General features: G+C 41.3%; 2 protein-coding genes across 2 annotated transcripts; both read right to left on the bottom strand.

Annotated features, from left to right (window-relative positions):
• Positions 1 to 9,092: 9,092 nt before the first annotated feature.
• Positions 9,093 to 12,025, bottom strand: LOC113143384 (olfactory receptor 13C2-like). The gene is made up of 4 exons (XM_026328973.1): positions 11,983 to 12,025; positions 10,960 to 11,147; positions 10,199 to 10,861; positions 9,093 to 9,257 (listed from the first exon to the last, which is right to left on the bottom strand). The coding sequence occupies exons 1-4, from the start codon at positions 12,023 to 12,025 to the stop codon at positions 9,093 to 9,095; spliced, it is 1,059 nt and encodes a 352-aa protein (XP_026184758.1).
• An 8,290-nt stretch (positions 12,026 to 20,315) lies between these two features.
• Positions 20,316 to 24,082, bottom strand: LOC113143366 (olfactory receptor 10A7-like). The gene is made up of 4 exons (XM_026328949.1): positions 24,040 to 24,082; positions 23,017 to 23,204; positions 22,256 to 22,918; positions 20,316 to 20,480 (listed from the first exon to the last, which is right to left on the bottom strand). Exons 1-4 carry the CDS (start codon positions 24,080 to 24,082, stop codon positions 20,316 to 20,318), a joined length of 1,059 nt encoding a protein of 352 aa, XP_026184734.1.
• Between the last annotated feature and the right edge of the window lie 757 nt (positions 24,083 to 24,839).

Here is a 24,839-nt window from a genome sequence, read left to right as displayed (position 1 = left end):
CTGGGAGAGAAAACCTGCTGCTCTGGCAACTGGAGTAAAGGCCTGAACATTTAGGAGACTTAATGTTCGTTCCCCTGATATGTTTCGTAGTAATTATGAAGTCTCCATATATGACAGTCACATTTGTTCAGCAGTATTTGTAACTCAGTCATTCTCAAAACTTTAAAATTAAGGGAATATACTAAAGATTCTCCACAAAAACAAGTCCTACAACTGTGGCTTCAGACCAAGCATTTTCATAATTCAACCTGACACCTTCTGGAACTCTTATTTCCAATCTTGAATTGTTGAAGGCAGTTTCATTTCTGAATTTGAACAAAAACATTTCACACACCAAAGAGAAAAGAATTATCCAACGCACTGAATATCTTCATTTGCCCTGAAATACACTTGACTAGAACACCCAGAATAGAAAAAACCATGACATTTGAGCTCTGTAGTTCATTTCTCCAAATCAGGTCATAGCTTTTTAATATTCCAACAATCCCAGAAAGCAAAGACCAGAGTTTGCAATTTAACTTGCTTGGAGTTATCAAAGTTGGGATTCAGTATCATCCATGTTCCACTTAGTTCACATTATCGCAAGTAAATTCTTTCTCTTGTACAAATGAACAGCTCTAACTATATATAATTAGAATCTGAAGTGAACACTAGCAACAAACAAATGGCTTGTAGTTTCTTCTAAATCAAATACATTATGAACTTAACTATTAGAACTGAAGTTATGGATAGGTAAAGCAAGGCAAGGCAAGTTTCTTATATAGCACAATTCATACAATGATTAACTCAAAGTGCTTTACAGAAATAAAAGACAAGTTAAAAGTACATAGGCAAGAATCAAAATTAAGAAACAGCAAATAGTGAAATTGAAATGAAAGGAATGGATAAATCACTGTCAATTGTCATATGCTGAGCTAAAAAGAAAGGTTTTTTAGCCTGGACTTAAACATTGCCAGAGATGAGGCCTATCTAATATCATCAGGAAGACTATTCCAGGTTTTAGCGGCATAGAACTGAAACGCTGCTTCTTCCTGTTTAGTCCTGACTCTGGGCACGAGCAGAAGGCCTGTCCCTGATGGTCTCAGAGTCCGAGATGGTTCATATGGCATCAATATGTCAGAGATGTACTGTGGTGCTGAGCCATGAAGAGACTTATACACAAGCAGTGCTGTTTTAAAGTCTATTCTCTGAATGACAGGAAGCCAGAGCAGAGATCTGAGAACAGGAGTAATGTGGTTGTACTTCCTGGTTCTAGTCAGGACCCAAGCAGCAGCGTTCTGGATGTTCTGCAGCTTCCTTACTGCTCTTTTTGAGAGCCCCGTGAACAGGCCGTTACAGTAATCTAACCTGCTAGACATAAAAGCATGGATGAGTCTTTCCAAGTCTGGTGTAGACATGATCCCTTTGTTTTTGGCAATGTTTTTGAGATGGTAAAATGCTGACGATGTTATCGATTTAATGTGGCTGTTAAAATTCATGTCCATGAAAACCCCTAGATTTCTAACTTGATTTTTAAATTTTAGAGAAAGAGACTTGAGGTGACTGCTGACACTTTCTCTTTGTTTCTGTGGCCCAAAGATGATTATTTCAGTCTTATTTGGAGAGAGTTGTTTTACATCCACACAGTGATCTGTTCAATACATCTGCACAGTAAATCGACTGGTCCATGTTCACCAGCTGTGAGTGAAATGTAAATCTGAGTGTCATCTGCATAGTTATGGTAGGACACATTATTGCTGCCTATTAACTGGCCTAAAGGAAAAATGTAAAGATTGAACAAAAGGGTCCCAAGATTGACCCCTGGGGGACCCCACATGTCAACGCCATTTGGTCTGAAACACAGTTACCAACTTCAATGAAATACTTCCTGTCTTCAAGATAGGACATAAGCCAGTGGCAGTACCAGAGATGCCTATCCAGTCTTCTAACCTTTGTAACAGGATCACATGGTCCACTGTGTCAAAAGCAGCACGTAGATCCAGCAGTACTAAGACAGAGACTGCCAGCGTCGGTGATCAGACGAATGTCATTTGTCACCTTGATGAGGGCAGTTTCAGTGCTGTGATGGGGTCTAAAACCTGACTGAAAAACATCAAAGCAGTTGTTTAGCATGAGAAAGTCAGTAAGTTGTTGGTAAACAACTTTTTAAAGGATTTTGCCTAAAAACTGCAGGTTTGATATGGGCCGGTAGTTGTTCAGTACCATAGCATCAAGACTGCTCTTCTTCAGGAGAGGCTTGATGACAGCAATTTTCAGGGCCTTTGGAAATGTTCCAGACTGTAATGAGTCATTAACTAATTGAGTGAGTTGTGGTAACAAACTGCTTAGAAGAAGAAGAAGAAGAAGAAGAAGTACTTTATTAATCCCCAAGGGGAAATTCAGTTGTTACAGCAGTTATTAAATTTGAGATTATTTAAATTATATTGATTAATAGTAATTCATGAAGTACTTAATAAAGTAATAAAGTAATTAACTAATTATTTATTTGGGGGGGTTTGTGTGTGTGTGTGTGTGTGTGCGTACATGCATGTGTGTGTGTGTGTGTGTGTGTATGCGTTATTGTTTATATTGAGGAATTATGGAGTCTTATGGCCGTGGACACAAAAGACTTCCTGAATCTTTCAGTCTTGGCTTTAGGGGGAATTAGTCTGTGGCTGAATGAACTTAGTACTGATTTCAGAAATTTAGTGGGTAAAACATCGAGGCAACAGATGGATGAACTCAGACTGGAGATCTTTTCAACTGTTATGTCATTGTTGGGATTGCTGTGCAAAGCAGCAATCCCAAGATATGTTCTTCGTTTTTTTCTTTTTATTATTATTCTGCCGTTTTTCGGTCGCTATCTAGTCCTACACCGTTCGACGTAGAAACGTCATGCAAACACCGTCGCGTTCAGCTCGATGAGGAGAGGGATGCTTCTACTTTTTACAGCGATATCTTTCATAATTTACGAAATATGCCAGGTTTTGTCGGAATTTTTTCCCATAGGAATGAATGGAGAGAACGTTAAAATCCCCTTCAACTTTGTCCTCTTTGAGCTTTAAGTGTGTCAGCATACTTTCAGCTAGAAACACCATTCGACCTTTAAACGGGTCAGAAGGCATTAATCTATAAGTCTTGTATACAGCTTTTTGATATCTATTACGGTTTTTCTTTTATCGCAGGTTAAGTTTTATGGTTTTTCTAGGAAATTTCTGAATTTTACATTGGTGTGTATGGGAGAGAGGTAGAGTGTGTGATGTCATCGCTAGAGTGGGAGAAGCTGTTAAGTTTATGTAAAATTTTTCTCTAACTCGCCATCACGGCCACAATTTTTACTCTTCATACACCATTTTCTCAAAAGTAGTAGAGATTTTTGTCTTCTTTCAAGCAATGCTGTTCTCATTTTTATAGGACTTACGGTTTTTCCACAAGGTGGCCTAACAGACAGAGAGTGACTGCTCAATCTCTCATTCTCTCCCATTCTAAAGAGCTCTACAATTTTTGGAGAGAAACACAAATGAAGGCTGTTTCTAACCCGCCACCAATCCTTCATTTTTTGGAATATCTTCACAAAAAGGGGATCATTCTCTTTGTTGAAGCCTCCTGGCACTGTTAGTGAAAGAATTATATTGATAGCACTTATAGTTTTTCTGTAATCCTCCATTTTGTAAGGTGAAGTTTTGTCAGTTTCTCCACTCAGCTTGTAAAGTGCTGTCACTCCCCCTCTCACTCTGGGCTTTGATCACCATAGCAACAGCTCAAAACAAAGCAATAGCAGCATAGCAGCTGTCTGTGGTTGGTAATTAAGAATGAAAGGCTGCATAATGTCCACTGCTGTTACACTTGGTGACCACTCAGTACCACCCCCCCCCACCCCCACTCTGGGCTTAGGTCACCATAGCAACGGGTCACCAATCAATAGCTTAGGTCACCATAGCAACAGCTCACAAAGCAATAGCAGCATAGCAGCTGTCTGTGGTTGGTAATTAAGAATGACTGCCTGCCTAATGCTGTTACACATGGGCACCATTCTCAGTTATTTAGAGCAATTTACTCTGTGGCTGTTTTACATGTCAGCCATGGTGTCATCTCCCAGCAGGCCATGCTTGGACTTTCACAATAAAAGTCTATTCATTTATAGGAAGATATTACATTTTTGTAAATTTTAAGGAATATTTAAAATAAAGTCCAGATTCTTGTATAAGGTCCCAAGAGTCTCCTGCAGCACCTTGTCCTTTCCAAATAAAAGCCCCGAAATAGCATTTTTCTCAATAGAATAGCCCTGAAACAGCAACTCAATATTAAAATGGACGTTACCTATTGGCATACAGCTTCCGGTACCAAGTGAGGCCATTTTCCATGTCAGCCATGGTTTCTGACATGGTGAGACTTTCACAATAAAAGTCTACAGTTAAATATAGTAAGTTATTACATTTTTGTAAATAGTAAGGAATATTCAAAATAAAGACCAGATTCTTGTACAAGATCCCAAGAGTCTCCTGCAGCACTTTGCCCTTTCAAAATAAAAGCCCCGAAATAGCATTTTCTCAATAAAAAATCCCTGAAACAGCAACTCAATATTAAAATGGACATTACCTATTGGCATACAGCTTCCGGTACCAAGTGAGGCCATTTTCCATGTCAGCCATGGTTTCTGACATGGTCAGACTTTCACAATAAAAGTCTACAATTATTTATAGGAAGATATCACGTTTGTAAAGTATGAGGAATATTCAAAATAAAGTACAGATTCTTTTGTGAGTTCCCATGAGTCTCCTGTAGCTCTTTGTCCTTTCAGAATAAAAGCCTTTTTTATAGCATTTTCTCAAAATTAAAGCACCCTCACTACAGTTTGTATTTCTCAATAATCGCAACCGCGTCGTGCGATTCAAAACGTGCTTCAGTGATGCGGTTTGCCTCGAGCTTTTCGCGGCAATCGGCAATCCCAACGCAATTTCTTCAGAAATTGCATCGTGTAGTTTACTGTGTTATGCTCTCGTGATGTTGGTGGTGAAGGGAAAGAGTGAGGACCCAAATGCAGGACAAACAGGCAGGTTTATTCCCCTGGATTGTCCAGGGCTCAGGTAAACAAGGTTCTCTGCCGTTCGGCAGGCAGACAGGGAACTCTGTTTTCCGGCAAACATGAATCAAGGTAACTAACTATCATTGGCATCAGTAGCGTTAACTAACTAATGTTCCGGCAGGGAACAAAGGGATCCGGAGAACTTAAATACTAAAACACAAGACACAGGTGAAAGCAATCTACTAATGATAATTGAAACACAAAGCCACCTGGAACTAAACACAGAACAGAAACAGGAAACTAACCAAAATAAGACGCCAGGCAGGGCTCAGAACCGGAAACCGAGGTCAGATCCTGACATACTGGTGTAAAGTGTGTCAGTGTCTCCTGGATGGCTGCAGAGTTGGTATCTGCCTTGTGCGATTTATTGTTTGTTTAATACCCTGAATCTTGTCATTGAAAAATAATGGAAATTCATTACATTTGGATGTTGAAATTAGTTCCAGTGGCAATGGAGATGGAGGGTTTGTGAACCTACTCACTGTAGCAAACAGGACACGTGAGTTGTTACTGCTGTTTTTGATGATTTCAGAAAAATACATGCATCATTTTGAGACAGGAAGCTCCTAATTTTGGAAATGATGTGCAGGTGAAAGAATGCAGTTCTAGAGATTTGTTTAATGTGTGAGTTAAAGGACATGTCCTGGTCAAAAATAACTCCAAGGTTTTTCACAGTAGTGCTGGAGGCCAGGGCTATGCCATGTAGAGTAGCTAGAAAAGTTATTTCTGAGATTTTTTGGCCCAAATATAATAACTTCTGTTTTCTCTGAGTTTAAAAGTAAAAAGTTACTGGTCATCCAGACCTTTATGTCAGTTAGACAGGCTTGAAGTCTGGTTAATTGGTTTGTGTTAATAGGTTTAACCCTCTGGGGTCTGAGGGGGTTTTTGGGGCCTGGACAAATTTTGACATGTCCTGACATTTGTGCTTTTTTCAGTGTTTTTTAAACATATTAATGTCTAAAGTCTAATAACACTGTAATCAGCACAAAATTGGCTACAATAATATGTGAGCAGCAAGTTTATACATTATTGTGTTTTTGAGAAAAAAGTGTTTATGCATGGTTAGTGAAAAACTACAATTTTTTACTCACTGAAATAAGACCATAAAACACAAACAGAACATTGGTTCACAAGACTTTGGAGACCAGCATGTTGTAGGCTAAAGTGTTTACTTCAGAGTGCTGTGAATGTCATCTTGTTCACACATTCACAGAAAACAATACACTGATTTAAATTTTCTAAGACACTTTTTGTCCAGAAAGGCCATATGCAAGAGGGTGTGTCTGAGGATGAATAGTGATTGATGAAATGTGATTTACCTGAGAACACAAAAGATGCACTGAACGTCCAGACAAAGCCGCGCATAATGAGCCTTTCAGTCAATGTAGATGGGACGGATTAGTGCTGTACAATACAACACAATCAGGAGCAAACGATCCTCATTTGAGTTAAAATCAGTGTTTTTACTCTGAGGACAAGCTAAACTATTTGTCTCTGTGTGGAATGTAAGGAGCGCCGCTTCACGTGCGTAACGCGCCATCATCCAAACGGGCCGAAAAAGTGAGTAAATTCTATGATGAAGTTTGATGTTTTGTGTCATTTCTCGGGGGCGTGCACATATTTACCTGGTTCACCTGAGATTATTTACATGTGAACAGTGGACAGTGTACAAGGCGGGACCGCATTACCTGTAATGAGGTGAGACGGGAAAAAACGGACTTCTCCTTAAGTTCATACGGATTAAATAAAAAGTGATGATTTGTTTTTGACTTGTATTGTTTCACTCAAAAGAAAACATTTCAAGCTTTCTAGCCATATAATTCTTATTTTTATGAGCCAAGTATTCGCTGAGATTCTGGTTGTTTTATTTACGCGTCTGTGAAGAGAAAAGGCAGAGACAGAAAAGTCCGAGAGCGCACCCTGTCAGCTTTCTTTATTTAAAAAAAGCACAACGTTTTGTTGTTATTATGATGGTATACCACTAAAACTAGACCCTTTACAGATTTGAATGATATACTTCTTTTATCTGTACGATCAGAATTGACGGAGTAATTTCAGTTTGTTTCGGCCTTATCAGAAAAAGATGCGTCAAAACGCGCCGGCGCGTGCGTCGACCCCAGAGGGTTAATAGATAGATACAACTGAGTGTCATCTGCATAGCAGTGGTAATTAATAGAGTGTTTCCTAATGACATATCCTAAAGGAAGCATGTACATGGTGAACAGAATCGGTCCTAGCACAGAGCCTTGTGGAACTCCATAACTAACTTTTGTTCGAGTGGAAGGTTCATCATGGACATGAACAAACTGGAATCTGTCCGATAAATAGGATTGGAACCATTTTAACGCTGTTCCTCTGATACCAGTCACATGCTCCAGTCTCTGTAATAAGATGTTGTGGTCAATGGTGTCGAATGCAGCACTAAGGTCTAGGAGGACAAGTATAGTTCATTCCTGTGTAAGTGGTCTGATAGCTACATGGCAACAGCTTTTTCTAGGATTTTAGAAATAAATCGCAGGTTGGATATTGGTCTATAATTAGCCAAGACTGATACTAGAGATAAATTTATCAAGTCTAATAAAGATGAGTTCATTAATGGCAGGGTGTCTTTAAGCAGTCTAGTTGGGATGGGGTCTAAGAGACACGTAGATGATTTAGATGAAGAAACTACTGATGTAAATTCAGAGAGATCTATGGGAGAGAAGCAGTCTAAACATAACTGAGGTCCTACAGATGATTCAAGAGCTACTGTAGTAGAAGATTCATTTATTGCAGGTATAGGAAGCACCTGCTGAATTTTATCTCTAATAGTTGTGATTTTATTTGTAAAGAAACTCATAAATTCATCCTGCTGAGAGCTAAGGGAACACTGGGCTCAACAGAGCTGTGACTTTTTGTCAGCCTGGCTACAGTGCTGAAAAGAAACCTGGGATTGTTCTTATTTTCCTCTATTAGTGATGAATAGTATGCAGTTCTGGCTTTACAGAGCTTTTTTATATGTTAGTAGACTGTTTTTCCAGGCTAGAAAAATTTCCTCTAAGTTTGTGGAACGCCACTTCCTTTCCAGCCTTCGTGATGCCTGCTTTAAGGTACGAATATGTAAATTATACCATGGGGCCTGTCTTCTCTGATTCACTAACTTCTTTTTCAGAGGGGCCACAGAATCAAGCGTTTCACGCAGTGAGGTTACAGCGCTGTCAACAATATGATCAATTTGGTAGGGAGTGGGATTGAAGCAGCTGCCCTCCACTGTGTTTATACTTGACATAGATGTAAATAAAGATGGAATCATTTTCTTAAATTTATTAACAGCGTTGTCAGATAAACTTCTGCTGTAGTGGAATTTTCTTCTAAACGCTGCATGATCCATCATTTTAAATTCAAAAGTTATTAAAGAATGATCTGACAAAACACGATTTGCGGGAAAAACTATTTTTGGGGGAAAAACTATTGTGTTTAATGTGTGGATTAAAGGACATATACTGGTCAATAATAACTCCAAGATTTCTTATTGTACCAATGGAGGCCAAAGCCATGCCAGCTAATGTAGCTATGTGATTAGATGGTAGTATCCATCATCTATACCCACTTAGTCCTTAACCAGGGTCACATGGATCTGCTCCAGCCTATCCCAGCTCTCTTTGCATGAAAGGCAGGGGTACACTCTGGACAGGTCACCAGTTTGAGATCTTAGAGATGAAGGAAGGATCGGATTTTATTTCTAATAATTTGTGGAACTTTGTGCCAGATGTTTGTATTAATAAATTCTGATTTGTTTTCTTCAATTAAAAACATAAAAATGTTTTATTTAATTCAACTTGTTTTAATGTCTTGAGTATGACTGAATTAATAACCATTCTGCTGACCAAGCATATGATATCATTGTCACAATATAGGCAAAGTTCATGAATACTCGTTAAAAATATCAGTGACTTTCTAAACACATTTAAGACTTAAACAAACATTAAGTCTCCTAAATGTTCAGACCTTTACTCCGGTTACCAGAGCAGCAGGTTTTCTCTCCTAGTCAGGACACTTTGTTGACGTCCTTTATGGCTGAAACAGCAGCAGATCTGAACCTGCTCACAGTCCTCCCCATGGACTCTTGCAGCTCCTTGTTGCTAAGACTGTAGATCAGTGGGTTCATGAACGGACTCAGAACAGCGTACAGCGCCGCCACAATGACATGAACCTCAAAAAATGAAAAAACAAAAACTTTATTAATCACACAAGGTTGACTGAAGTTTCATGACATTTTCTCACAAGGTCCATCAGTCTGTCGTCCAAGGCTTTAAAAAATCTCAGCATGTTGGATTTTGTTCATTGCCCTTTATTGGAGCCTTGTTGTCAAGGTAGTTCACACTAAAGATTCAACTCAGTTTGCTGCTCATAATGATCATCATCACACCATGGCAGTGGCCTTCATCAATGTCTGTCCAATTATTCCATTATGCTAACACGCTATGCTAACACCTTATGATGTCTTTGAGGCATCGGCCACTGGCAGTTTTTGCATTGCTGACATTTATTTCATTGTAAGTCGACATCTTCAGCTCTCATGATTTGGGATTGAGGCAGGCTCTGAGTCACTGTCATGCTCTCCAAATAAATCTAACACCAAATTAGAGGAATGTTGTTCAACATTTCAGCACCGATCAAGGCCCAAATGAAAAACTGTGTAGAGTCAGACAGTGTGGAATATTTAGAGCCATCTGTTTGAACAAATGCAATATAGTGTTTATCATCACTTTGTAATCACCTGAAAATACCAAACTTTGCATTTTCCTAATCTTAGAATGAGCCCTGTGATGGACTGGTGACCTGTCCAGGGTGTACCCCTGCCTTTCACCCAAAGAGAGCTGGGATAGGCTCCAGCAGATCCCTGGGACCCTGGTTAGGACTAAGGGGGTACAGGTGATGGATGGATGTATAATTTTAGAATGAGCCTTTTAAATCCACATGGGAGCAGGTCTCCTTCCACAGAGGCAGCCATGTTACACTGCCATGTTTATACAGTAGCTAGACATTTAGCTGCAAGCTAAAATCTCCCCATTAGATGCCACTGAATATTTCAAGTTTTACACATCGCACCTTTAAAGGATCGAGTCTCCTAAAAGAATATTTGTGTCTTACCTCTGCTGAAAAGTTTCCTACTCTGTGGGAAATGTACACAAAGGAGGCTGAGCTGTAAGTGATGGTCACCACAGTCAGGTGGGCACTACATGTCCTGAAGGCCTTCAGCCTCTGAGTGACAGCCATCCTTGATAGTGAAACACCAATCAGGACATAGGACGTGAGGATGAGGCCTCCTGTGGTCAGTAGAGACACCAGGCCTAAGCAAACAAAGATAATACTATCCAGTGTGATGTCAGCACATGCCAGTTGTCTTACAGGAAACAGGTCACACCAGCCATGTGCCACCACGTTTGGGCCACAATAAGGTTTATTAATGACAATGATGGTGGCTGGCAGTGTGCAGACAGCGCTGAATGTCCAGGCTCCTGTGATGAGAAGCAGCTGAACAGGCCGAGTCATAATGGAGATGTAGTGCAGAGGGTTGCAGATGGCCACATAGCGGTCGTACGCCATGACACTCAGGATGGCGAGGCCGGTGACGCCAAGCTGCATAAAGAAATGCATCTGGAGGAAGCAGCCTGGGACAGAAATGGTTGATACTTCTGACAGGAAGCCAGACAACATTGTGGGGACTGTGGTGGTGGTGTAGACCATTTCCACAAAGGCAAGGTTGGCAAGGAAGAAATACATTGGAGAGTCGAGCTTTGGGTCAGTCAGTGTCTGCATGAGAACAAATGGCGATGGTTACAGCACTAAGAATTCAATATAAGTCAGACTGAGCCAAGACTGAAGAAATACACAGACAGTTGGTTTTGTACCACAAAGATGATCATGCTGTTTCCTCCCAGGATGACGATGTAACCCAGCAGCAGGATGACAAACAAGATCATCTGTTTCTCACCGAGGCTGGAGAGGCCCTGGAGGATGAAGAAGGTGACGCCATCAGGCTCCCTGGTGCCGTTAACAGAGCTGGATCTGTGACTGCTCGACAAAGGCAGGTATGAATCTGGAGAAAAATAGTAGAGAGGCATCAGGGTTGAGTCCAAGTCAGGACATCAGAGGACTGAGAGCACTTCAGGGGTTATAGTCCATATAAGGGTTATGGTCCATGTTCAGTAGCTGCATGGTACATTTCACACTGGATCACATGGACTTTTACCTCAACATGCTCATGTTTCAGTCATCACAATCTATGTATGAATGTCCTGATGACGAACGTGACAAAACATAAAATAAAATCCAAAAGAATCCAGGCAGTGAATATGTGTAATTTTCCAACAAAAGAGTTGAAAGTATTAGTTGGTTAATTAATAAGTTTAAGGACAGAAAATATTGCAAATGTCCCAGCTGCATGGATCATTCCCTCATTAATGACCTTACTAGTCAAACAGCAGCCTGGATATGAGCAGAGAAAATCCACTTTGTTTTAAATTCAGCCCAAATCAGTAACGTACCTCATTAGAGACACAGACAACACATGAATGTAGTGCACAGCTACAACAGTGTCAGAGAAGAGCAGTCACTGTCAAACCTGTAGGTAAATTAAACAGTGAAAAACAGCTCAGCACTGAGAGAAACACAGACATTAGTAAATGGTGTCAGGTATTTGGAGAATAATGTTTCACTGCCATCAATTACTGGGAAACAATCACTGCTGTTGGGACAAAACTGCCCAGAAAACCAGTTAGAGCACATCATTTTCAAGGCATAAAAAAATCAAGCCTTTTGTCATGAGTTGTGTCTCTGTAACATGACTATACATCGCCTTTGGAAAACCTGATTAAAACAGTTCACCTCCCAATCAGCAACACAGGATGAAAAGCACAGAAACACTCACAGACCTCTGGGGCTTTCAGGTGAAACATGAGGCGGCAAAAGCTCCATTTCTCCTCAGCACACAGACAGATGGATAGATGGCTGGATGGACACAGATTTGCTGTCAACAGACAACAAGTGCAGACTAACTTCATCTGTGCACAAGCTCAGTTTGAAAGCTCAACATACAAAGAGAATCAAAAGTCATTTGGCTTTAAACATCTCAGCCCCTGCACAAAACAAAGCACAGCTTCTTTTGAAAAGTGCAAATACCTGACCATCATATCCACAATCTTTGAAAAGCATCATCTTACCTGAATATGTGGATCAGACTCCGCACTGCTCAGTCAGGTTTAGTCCCATAAAGGCAGAATTTCATCTCAGGGCCACGTTTTGGCTTCTGAAAGCCAACTGACCTTTGTCTGATTCTAATGGAGATTATAATGAGGCCAGGAAACGTTCATGACATCAGATCCTTTGCTTCAAACATGTACATTGTACACAGGACAGCAAAATAATACCAAAGGGACATCATTTTAGTTGCCTGTGTGGCTATAAACAAGCATCGGGAAAGAAAACACAGAAACATAATTGTCTCTGTTGCCGTGGTAACAAACAGCAACATTAAATGTTGCTTCTTCTCATTAAAGAGTCATTAATTAACTTTAATTACATGTGTGTGTAGTTACAGTTCAAGTTCATGCTTGTCATTAATGTGAACAGCCAGCAGTAATATGTTTTATATCAATTATTAGCAGATTTCTGATTAGATCTTTTTGCCTTGTCTGCCTGTTTGACATATATAATTTTATTATGTTTACTCAGGTGTCTTCGTGTTGTTGTAGTTTGAGAGTTCTTTATAGTATAACTTTGTTTAGTTAATTTATATACCCTCCTTTAGTAGTACTGGCTGAACTTCTATTCCTGAACATTGTTTCCATATATGTCAGTATCAACGAGCGGACAGAGGCCCAAAGACGAGCGTAAGGGTGAAAGGTGGGGGAGTTATCCTATTTTTCAATCAGAAATGGGTTAACCCCCGAAATGTGACTGTGAAAGAGAAGGTCTGCTGTGAACTGGTCTCAGTGTTGTTTCCGCCCATACTATGTGCCAAGGCAGTTTACATACATAGTCACCATTGTTGTTCCACCCGAAGGCTGTACTATACAGACCCAGCACCCTGATGCATTCATTGCAATTACAGGGGATTTCGATCATGTCTCTCTGTCCTCCTGCCTGACTGACTTTGTACAGTATGTGGACTGTCCAACACGTGGAGAAAGGACATTAGGTCTGTTCTATGCTAACGTCATAGAAGCCTACAGGGCTGTACCTCTTCCACCAGTGGGTAGATCTGATCACTTTACATATCTTCAGCCTACATATAGACCTTGTGTGCAGAAGCTTCCTGTTACCGCCAGGTCTTTCAGGAAATGGTCAGTAGAGGCAAGGGATTCATTGACTGTTTGAGTGCACAAACAGATGTACTGCTGGAGGAGCAGGAAATGGACAATGACTTGGACAGGAAAGTCAACATTATCACTGACTACATTAATTTTTGTAGAGACACAGTACTCCCAGTTAGTACAGTACGGTGCTATCCTAACAATAAACCATGGATCACCAGTGACATTAAAGACCTCCTGAAGCAGAAGCAGAGGGCTTTCCTGGACAGAGATAAGGAGACACTGAGGAGTGTACATCGGGATCTCAAAAAGACACTGAGGCGAGCTAAGGTGGAGTACAAGAAAAAGTTGGAAAAACAGCTGGAGAACAATAATACCAGGGAAGTGTGGAGAGGGGTAAGAGCCATCACTGGCTGCAAACTGAACAACTCTCAGTCTTTGGATGGTGATGTGGGTAGAGCCAGTACCTTCAACCAGTTTTACATCAGGTTTGACAATGTGGCTACTTCCACGTCCATCTCTACAGCTACTCCCTCCACCACCACGTCAGTGGTTGCTCTCTCCAGCTCTGAAGACCCTCACTACACCTTACTGTCTATGTCTGCTTCCTCCACCTCCACCTTCATCTCTGCTGCTGCTTCCTGTACCTCCATGTCTAAGGTTGCCCTCTCCACCATTAACTCTGAGGCTGCCCTCTCCACATATTGAGCTGTCTCCTCCACCTCTGCGGCTGCTCCCTCCCTCTCCAACTGGGCAGATGCTCCCTCCACCCCACCTCTGCAGGTCCTTACTATACCTCATCATCTATGACTGCTACCTCCATCTCCACCTGTATGGCTGTGCCCTCTTCCTCCACCATCCCTCTGTTACAATCTGAACAGCTGCTTATATCTCTAACAACAAAAGAGGTTGGAGCTGAGCTCAGGAGAGTTCGGCCAGTGAAGGCAGCTGGACCAGAAGGAGTATGTCCAAGGCTTCTGAAGGACTGTGCAGGACAACTAGCTGTTCCCCTTCAGTTTGCTTATCAGAAACACATGGGAGTGGAAGATGCGGTACTTTACATGCTGCACCGGGCATATGCCTATCTGGATGTCCCTGGTTCATATGTGAGGATTATGTTCTTCGATTTCTCCAGGGTTTTCAATACTATACGGCCTCCCATACTGAGAGACAAGCTTCTATGCATGGGGGTGGCCCCCTCCCTGACGGTATGGATTATGGACTATTTGACATTCAAATGCAGTATGTCAGGCTGGGGAGATGTGTTTCTGGGACACTGGAATGACAGAGAGATTCACATTTATGATTAAGCAACCGAGTTACACCGTTAGACAAAAGAAACATAATTGTCTCTGTTGCAGTGGCAACAAACGGCATCATTAAATGTTGCATCTTCTCATGAAAGAGTCATTAACTTTAATTACTTGTGTGTATGTGTGTGTGTGGTGTTGGGGGGCATATCTCTCTATTAGTGTGTGGACAAGTATTAATTTACTCCATCATTGTGGGGACATTTGGTTTGGTCCTCACAGCTTCAGTCCTGTTTCAGCCTTTAGACTTCAGGGTCATTGCCTAGAGCTGTGGTTCTCAAATTTTCTCTGCTGGGATTTCATTTAAACACTGTAATTCATTCATAACATCTGTAATGAAACAAAATAAGTCAATGGAACTTTAACTTTTCAGGTGTCAGGCACTGATCTTAATATGTTCAGACACAAAACACACTGTGGTCTATCTCCCACCACTATACTGGTTAGGCTCAGGGAGGTATGTGCCTCGTTATATTTTCTAGTCTTTGCTCTGGACATTATGCTTTGACTTGGTGAAGACTCATCCTCTGCTGTACGTTATGTTTAGCTGGAGACCTCTCAAATGGTGGTCCCTTCACGCCACCTATGACCAGCTGTTTTAACATCACATTTGAGATATATATAATGTATTTTGGCAGCACATTGGCAGGTTATTTGCACTGTTGCCTCAAAGGAAGACAGACAGTGAGACAGAGTAAGTCAATTTAGTGATCAGTTATCAAATCATTTACTAACAGAGATTTAGATAAAATAGACCTAATATTTAATAGTCCACATTGGACTGTTCTGTTTTTCTGTGTTAGGCGCTGCTTAGGAGTATGTTTCTGTCGGACCGTCACCCAGGCTAATTCTCTGGGCTGCTCTGGACCTGACCTTGGACCGCTTACAGACCCTGAGCTTGGTGGCTCCACACCTGCTAATGGGGCTAGGCTAGCTGGCTTTGGTTCAAAGGTGCGGAGCTTCCAAATCAGTGATCCTCGCCTCCAAAGCTACCAGAACCTTACACTTATTACAGGTATCACTATCGCTAAAGGAGGCAGGGGAATAACTAAACATGTGGCACACCGAGCAGGAAAGAGAGAGAAGGAGAGGGAGAAGCCATTTTACTAGCCAGCTAAGCTAACTGGTAGGCTAACGAGCGCTAAGTATAGAAATAGCAATAAATGCCAGACACAATAGAAAGGCACTTGACTATTACAGGAATGTGTAGCGGTTATTGAATTGTTCAGAGAGTTAAATTAGTTTTTAGGTGTGTTAGACTAAAGCTAGTCTGTTGCTAATCCCTACACGAACTATACAGCACACAACACACTTGCAACAGGAAGTGAATTCTCTTACCTGGAAACCCCTGCCTTTCACCCAAAGGGAGCTGGGATAGGCTCCAGCAGATCCCCGTGACCCTGAACCAGGAAAAGCGGGTATAGAAGATGGATGGATGGATGGATGGATGGAGCTGGGATAGGCTCCAGCAGATCCCCTTTACCCTGGTTAAGAATATGCAGGTATAGATAATTGCAGATAAACGGCAGTGATTGGCCTGGCTCCTTTGAGGCGAGAGAAAAAGACTCTCTATGGTACGGGTCCAGACTCACATTCTTTCCCTAAGAAAGGACTGGGTCTGGATGGCCAGGTTAGCCTGCTATACCGCCTATAGCAGAGGTCACTAACAGGCGGACCGCGGTCCGGGTGCGGACCCAGAAGCCGCCCCATACGGACCCGGACGTACAGCCAAAACAGAAGATTGTGATTTAAAACCTAACGGGGCGCTTCTATTTCCACCGGAGCAGCTTTTTTAGACTTTACAGTAGTGGAAACGCACAGACCAATTGCATGCGAGTTGAGCCATCCCACGTGATATCACTCAGCCAATCAAGTCTGTGCATCCTCGGCGGTAAACATTACGACTCTACAGTGTAAACAGCGCTAGAGGCAAGTTAGACATGAAAACAGTGTTGCCAACTTAGCGACTTTATCGCTATATTTAGCGAGTATTCGGACCCCTCTAGCGACACTTTTTTTTTTAAAAGCGACTAGCGACAAATCTGGCGACTTTTTCTGGTGTTAGTGGAGACTTTTGGAGACTCTGATGTGTCTGTACTGCACCATTCTTACACTTCTCAATTAATTTGCTGCAGTAAGACGGAAAATCAGCTGCAGCCGCGGGCCGCTGCCCCGTCCCAAAGCCTTCACAGGCGGCCCAGTCCTCTCACAGCAGTCCCTCCCTCCAAGCTGCAGTCACAGCAGGAAGTGTTCACGCCTCCGCGTCCCGACTGCAAATGAATCGCGCGTGCGATCATGTATGTGCGTGATCAGTACTGATGCATGGCGTAATAAAAAAATAAAATAAAATAAAAAGTAAAATGTTCTTTGTCTAAAATGAATCACTGCATTTGACTCAAACAGCCTCAGTCATTTACAGCAAGGCAAATTATTTATTTCTGAGAACTTATTAACTGCAGGCCGTCATGCTACATTATATGGCACAGTACAAATATTTTGAGTGTCCCTTATTCTGTCCCTTATTTCTTATAAAGAATCACAATTGTCTCTTACTTTCCATTTCTGAAGTTGGCAAAAGCGTCCATCACAATTACAGCATGTGCCATGGGCATTATGCAAATTACGCAATGACGTCATTCAGCGACTTCTAGCGACTTTTAGGACAGCCAATAGCTACTTTCCTTACTGACGAGTTGGCAACACTGCATGAAAAGACTACAAAGAAAAAGAAAGAGAGCGATACATGTAGAAAACAAAGGGAGAGAAACTGTAAAGTGAGACGGAGAAAGAGAGAGAACTTAGTTAATGAGAGAACATTATACATGTCTACAGCCATACATATATGTTCAGTTGTATGTTACATGACAATAAATATGGTCAGAAAGTTTTTGAATTGTACTGAATTCATTTGATTTGACAGTCAGGTATTGATTACATGCAGATGTTGATAAAAGTACTAGGCTACTTACAGTGGGTACGGAAAGTATTCAGACCCCTTTAAATTTTTCACTCTTTGTGTCATTGCAGCCATTTGCCAAAATCAAAAAAGTTCATTTTATTTCTCATTAATGTACACTCAGCACCCCATCTTGACAGAAAAAAACCAGAAATGTAGAAATTTTTGCAAATTTATTAAAAAAGAAAAACTGAAATATCACATGGTCATAAGTATTCAGACCCTGTGCTCAGTATTGAGTAGAAGCACCTTTTGAGCTAGTACAGCCATGAGTCTTCTTGGGAATGATGCAACAAGTTTTTCACACCTGGATTTGGGGATCCTCTGCCATTCTTCCTTGCAGATCCTCTCCATTTCTGTCAGGTTGGATGGTGAACGTTGGTGGACAGCCATTTTCAGGTCTCTCCAGAGATGCTCAATTGGGTTTAGGTCAGGGCTCTGGCTGGGCCAGTCAAGAACGGTCACAGAGTTGTTCCGAAGCCACTCCTTTGTTATTTTAGCTGTGTGCTTAGGGTCGTTGTCCTGTTGAAAGGTGAACCTTCGGCCCAGTCTGAGGTCCTGAGCACTCTGGAAGAGGTTTTCTTCCAGGATATCTCTGTACTTGGCCGCATTCATCTTTCCTTCAATTGCAACCAGTCGTCCTGTCCCTGCAGCTGAAAAACACCCCCACAACATGATGCTCCCACCACCATGTTTCACTGTAGGGATTGTATTGGACAGGTGATGAGCAGTGCCTGGTTTTCTCCACACATACCGCTTAGAATTAATGCCAAAAAGTTCAATCTTGGTCTCATCAGACCAGAGAATCTTATTTCTCATAGTCTGGGAGTCCTTCATATGTTTTTTGGCAAACTCTATGCAGGCTTTCATATGTCTTGCACTGAGGAGAGGCTTCCGTCGGGCCACTCTGCCATAAAACCCCGACTGGTGGAGGGCTGCAGTGATAGTTGACTTTGTGGAACTTTCTCCCATCTCCCTACTGCATCTCTGGAGCTCAGCCACAGTGATCTTTGGGTTCTTCTTTACCTCTCTCACCAAGGCTCTTCTCCCACGATTGCTCAGTTTGGCTGGACGGCCAGGTCTAGGAAGAGTTCTGGTCGTCCCAAACTTTTTCCATTTGAGGATTATGGAGGCCACTGTGCTCTTAGGAACCTTGAGTGCTGCAGAAATTCTTTTGTAACCTTGGCCAGATCTGTGCCTTGCCACAATTCTGTCTCTGAGCTCCTTGGGCAGTTCCTTCGACCTCATGATTCTCATTTGCTCTGACATGTACTGTGAGCTATAAGGTCTTATATAGACAGGTGTGTGCCTTTCCTAATCAAGTCCAATCAGTTTAATTAAACACAGCTGGACTCCAATGAAGGAGCAGAACCATCTCAAGGAGGATCAGAAGAAATGGACAGCATGTGAGTTAAATATGAGTGTCACTGCAAAGGGTCTGAATACTTATGACCATGTGATATTTCAGTTTTTCTTTTTTAATACATTTGCAAAAATTTCTACATTTCTGTTTTTTTCTGTCAAGATGGGGTGCTGAGTGTACATTAATGAGAAATAAAATGAACTTTTTTGATTTTGGCAAATGGCTGCAATGACACAAAGAGTGAAACATTTAAAGGGGTCTGAATACTTTCCGTACCCACTGTAAGTATATATCACACTAACTAGTTAGACATTATGATCTTCCGGACCTTTGCTTCAAGAAATTTTCTCTAACTGGACCTCTTTAAATTTTAGTTGAATACCCCTGGCTTATAGCAATGCTGCAGTGATGTAAGCTGGCTGATTGTTGCCACGGTGACGTCACTTCCACAGAACATTGAGCAACAACGCTAGTGAGACCTTGGGCGAAAATCTCTTTCTCCATCATGCAGGCAGCCTGGACGTCGGTGTTGGTCCTTCTGTGAGTGTTTATCATCTGAAAACTGTTGTTTCCACCACAAAAATGAAGTTTTGAAATTGGTGCTTGTCAGTGCTGCATTCATTTGACGTTAGTGTTTGACCAATCAACATCCTAAGAACTATTATAGTTCTCAGTTCCTGCAAAAAATGGGAACCTCCTTCAAAGGTTCTAAGAAATATGAAGCTTGTTTGTCCGGTCTGGAAGCACCTTAATATTGTGCTCTCAGTACTCAAACATGCCCCAGTTTGGAAACCACTGGGCTAGAAAATACATTATTCAGAGAGTATAAGTGTCCTCACCACTACAGACAAACATGAGTATGTGTGTTATTGCATACCTGTCCAACAGTGGCACAAAGCAAAATGTATTTTTATTGAATGACTTAAAACAGATGATGGATTAAATGATCACCACTAATGAGAACCGAGCACCCATTTAGCTTTTTTTATTCATTTCAATAACAGAAAAGTCAGTGTCAGTATGGCTTCGATTGTGTGGTGCATTGGTATTTGTTCTTCTACTGATCACATAGTAGACACATTCAATTTGTTCTTTTAAATGTGTTACCTTAAAATGAATTGAAAGGAGGAAGTTTTGAGTATGATTAATAAACAGACAGCTAAACAAACATACCTTATTCATAAAGGCTAGTTAGAAATGTATCATTTCTAAATATGTTTTTCTCTAACACAGTTTAAATCCAAAATGGACACTAATTCGTCTGAATGATCTGTTGTCTTTATTCTTATGTGCTGTCAGCAGAGCAGCAGGTTTTCTCTCCCAGTCAGGAGACTGTGTTGACGTCCTTCACGGCTGAAACAGCAGCAGATCTGAACCTGCTCACAGTCCTTCTGATGGACTCTTGCAGCTCCTTGTTCCTCAGACTGTAAATCACTGGGTTCAGGAACGGAGTCAGAGCAGCGTACAGCACAGCCACAATGATACGGACCTGAAAGAATTACAAACAAAAAGAACAAAAAAGAACGTAGAACACAATATTTTGTCATCCAATGCTTTAAAGGTTGTGACAGTTTTAGTTTTACAGGAAATGTGTAGTGGATTAACATTAGATTCTCTATATGTTGAGTGATTACCAACAACATTTTGATTTACAAATTCATTCAAAACAAATCCAGGAACTTATAGCTGAGTGCAGAAGCCAGAACGATACTCACCATGTAAAAGAAAATGAGAATGACCCCCTCATATACCATATACCTCCACCAACCATTCAACTTGCAGTTTTTCTAGTTTGTAATAAATAAACATGCAGCCCTGTAGAACTATCAAGTAGTTTTGCTTGGACATCCCAGATCAGTGTCTGACCAAATGTGATCAGTTGTCCCAGTGTTATGGCACTGAATAATGGCCAGACAAGTGTTTTACCAGCCCATTGTGATGTCACAGTGGAGCTGCCCAGTGCTGTTTTGGATATGAAAAGTCATCTTTTCATCATTTTATCTTGTTAGGTGTGAAATGTGGTCCTGCCCAGCATTTGAATTCTTGAGTTAAGGCCATAGATGTTTTAGGTCATAGTGAGCCTGAACTTTAACCTCAAAATCATCCTTGAATCTTAGTGGATGTTAGTGCCATGGCATGTTCACGAGATAAACAAACCAAAAACATAACGGCTTTGACCACATTTGTCACTGGCACAGAGGCATAAACATGGCATTTTACTCAAAACCATGGTTTTACAGTGGCATTATGGGAAAGATCAGGGTTTGACCAAAGCTGCTAGGTCTGGTCAGGGAACTATCATTGTCCCACCTTCCTCAGTAAATGGGGCTGTTCATACAAGAAGTTCATCATGTGATCTACAACAGTTTCAGACAGTATTCAGGCACCTTCACATTTTACACACTTTATTGAATCACAGATTCAGCTTTAAATAGATAAAACTGCGATTTTTCCCACCAACTTACACAACCTATACTAAAAAACTGAAAACACATTCTTAGGATTATCTAACCTCTTTCAGACCTTTGGCCTTGCTGAGCTGTCTCATAACTGTGGTTGAGTTTCAGTGGCTCCATTTTATACATATTTTCAATTTGGAAAAGTTGGTTTATCAATGAAAGCAAAATACAAAAAACACAATGGAAGCAGACTTATAACTGAAGACATTCATGAAACAGCAGCAGAGACTGTAAGGTTCCTCATGTTAATGAATGAAGCAACCAAAAATATCAGGTTTCCCTCTCTCTTCTACATCATTTGTCGCATCATCTTGTTGTGACCTGATGTTATTACTAGTTTATTAGTACCCAACTGGAAAATTACTGCCACCAGCTGTTTATCTTCAATCAACAATATAAATCAACTCTTAATATTTCTTCTATAGTGGATGCTTGTTTAATGATTGACCAACTTCAGTGAAACCACGAAATTGGTTGTAAACTTTGGAAACACAGACAAATCAACCGATGCTGCACTGATGCAAAGTCAGATGAACATTCCTGAATTGGAAATGTTCATACATTATTTTAAGGGGTTAGTAGCTGTAGTGCTGCAGCAGTTCATTAGCAACTGGAACCAGATTCAAAACAACAATGTAAAGTTACTCATTTTCCCCATTTAACTGCTTGTGATGACTGAAATCAAATGAATGCATCGTAATCTCTGTAAAATACAGGAGGTGAATTGTTATTTTTAGATGTGTGTGAGATGCACTAAAACAAAAGCAAAGGGAAATAGGAAAGTTAAATTATTCGACTCTTGTACCTCTGGTGAAAAGTTTCCCACCCGGTAGGAAATGTACACACAGGAGGCTGAGCTGAAAGAGATGGTCACCACAGTCAGGTGGGCACTACATGTCCCAAAGGCCTTCAGCCTCTGAGTGACAGCCATCCTTGATAGTGAAACACCAATCAGGACATAGGACGTGAGGATGAGGCTTCCTGGGGTTAGTAAAGCAACCATGGCCAAACAAAGGGATACGATGTTATCCACTGATGTGTCAGCACATGCCACTCGCCTTACAGACGCCATGTCACACCAGCCATGTTTCACCACATTTGGGCCACAGTAAGGTCGGAGCAATGCAATGATGGTGGCTGGCAGTGTGCAGACAACACTGAAAACCCAGGCTCCTGTGATGAGAAGCAGCTGAACAGGCCGAGTCATAATGGAGGTGTAGTGCAGAGGGTTGCAGATGGCCACATAGCGGTCGTACGCCATGACAGTCAGGATGGCATGACCAGTACAGCCTAGCTGGATGAAGAAATGCATCTGGAGGAAGCAGCCTGGGACAGAAATAGTTGATACGTTGGACAGGAAGCCAGACAACATTTTAGGGATCGTTATGGTGGTGTAGACCATGTCCACAAAGGAGAGGTTGGCGAGGAAGAAATACATTGGAGAGTCGAGCTTTGGGTCAGTCAGTGTCTGCATGAGAACAAAGGGCGATGGTTACAACACTAAGAATTCAATATTAGTCAGACTGAGCCAAGACTGAAGAAATACACAGACAGTTGGTTTTGTACCACAAAGATGATCATGCTGTTTCCTCCCAGGATGACGATGTAACCCAGCAGCAGGATGACAAACAAGATCATCTGTTTCTCACCGAGGCTGGAGAGGCCCTGGAGGATGAAGAAGGTGACGCCATCAGGCTCCCTGGTGCCGTTAACAGAGCTGGATCTGTGACTGCTCGACAAAGGCAGGTATGAATCTGGAGAAAAATAGTAGAGAGGCATCAGGGTTGAGTCCCAGTCAGGACATCAGAGGACTGAGAGCACTTCAGGGGTTATAGTCCATATAAGGGTTATGGTCCATGTTCAGCAGCTGCATGGTACATTTCACACTGGATCACATGGACTTTTACTTCAACATGCTCATGTTTCAGTCAACACAATCTATGTATGAATGTCCTGATGACGAACGTGACATAACATAAAATAAAATCCAAAAGAATCCAGGCAGTGAATATGTGTAATTTTCCAACAAAAGAGTTGAAAGTATTAGTTGGTTAATTAATAAGTTTAAGGACAGAAAATATTGCAAATGTCCCAGCTGCATGGATCATTCCCTCATTAATGACCTTACTAGTCAAACAGCAGCCTGGATATGAGCAGAGAAAATCCACTTTGTTTTAAATTCAGCCCAAATCAGTAACGTACCTCATTAGAGACACAGACAACACATGAATGTAGTGCACAGCTACAACAGTGTCAGAGAAGAGCAGTCACTGTCAAACCTGTAGGTAAATTAAACAGTGAAAAACAGCTCAGCACTGAGAGAAACACAGACATTAGTAAATGGTGTCAGGTATTTGGAGAATAATGTTTCACTGCCTTCAATTACTGGGAAACAATCACTGCTGTTGGGACAAAACTGCCCAGAAAACCAGTTAGAGCACATCATTTTCAAGGCATAAAAAAATCAAGCCTTTTGTCATGAGTTGTGTCTCTGTAACATGACTATACATCGCCTTTGGAAAACCTGATTAAAACAGTTCACCTCCCAATCAGCAACACAGGATGAAAAGCACAGAAACACTCACAGACCTCTGGGGCTTTCAGGTGAAACATGAGGCGGCAAAAGCTCCATTTCTCCTCAGCACACAGACAGATGGATAGATGGCTGGATGGACACAGATTTGCTGTCAACAGACAACAAGTGCAGACTAACTTCATCTGTGCACAAGCTCAGTTTGAAAGCTCAACATACAAAGAGAATCAAAAGTCATTTGGCTTTAAACATCTCAGCCCCTGCACAAAACAAAGCACAGCTTCTTTTGAAAAGTGCTAATACCTGACCATCATATCCACAATCTTTGAAAAGCATCATCTTACCTGAATATGTGGATCAGACTCCGCACTGCTCAGTCAGGTTTAGTCCCATGAAGGCAGAACTTCATCTCAGGGCCACGTTTTGGCTTCTGAAGGCCAACTGACCTTTGTCTGATTCTAATGGAGATTATAATGAGGCCAGGAAACGTTCATGACATCAGATCCTTTGTATCAAACATGTACATTGTACACAGGACAGCAAAATAATACCAAAGGGACATCATTTTAGTTGCCTGTGTGGCTATAAACAAGCATCGGGAAAGAAAACACAGAAACATAATTGTCTCTGTTGCCATGGCAACAAACAGCAACATTAAATGTTTGATCTCCTCATTAAAGACTCATTATAGAAGCTCTGTTTCAGCTCATGTTTTACTTTAATTACTTGTGTGTGTGTGTGTGTAAGGAAGAAATGGGAGATGTTTAGTCTTTGAACATAATTTGCACAGTCTGATTTAGTTTCAGTAAAACAGAAATTTCAAAAGTTGAATTAATATCACAGTTTGAAAGCAACA

The sequence above is a fragment of the Mastacembelus armatus genome, chromosome 14 (genome assembly GCF_900324485.2).
Source record: "Mastacembelus armatus chromosome 14, fMasArm1.2, whole genome shotgun sequence".
NCBI lineage: Eukaryota > Metazoa > Chordata > Actinopteri > Synbranchiformes > Mastacembelidae > Mastacembelus > Mastacembelus armatus.
The sequence above is the reverse complement of the archived record's forward strand: the minus strand, read 5'-3'. Positions and strand labels throughout refer to the sequence as shown.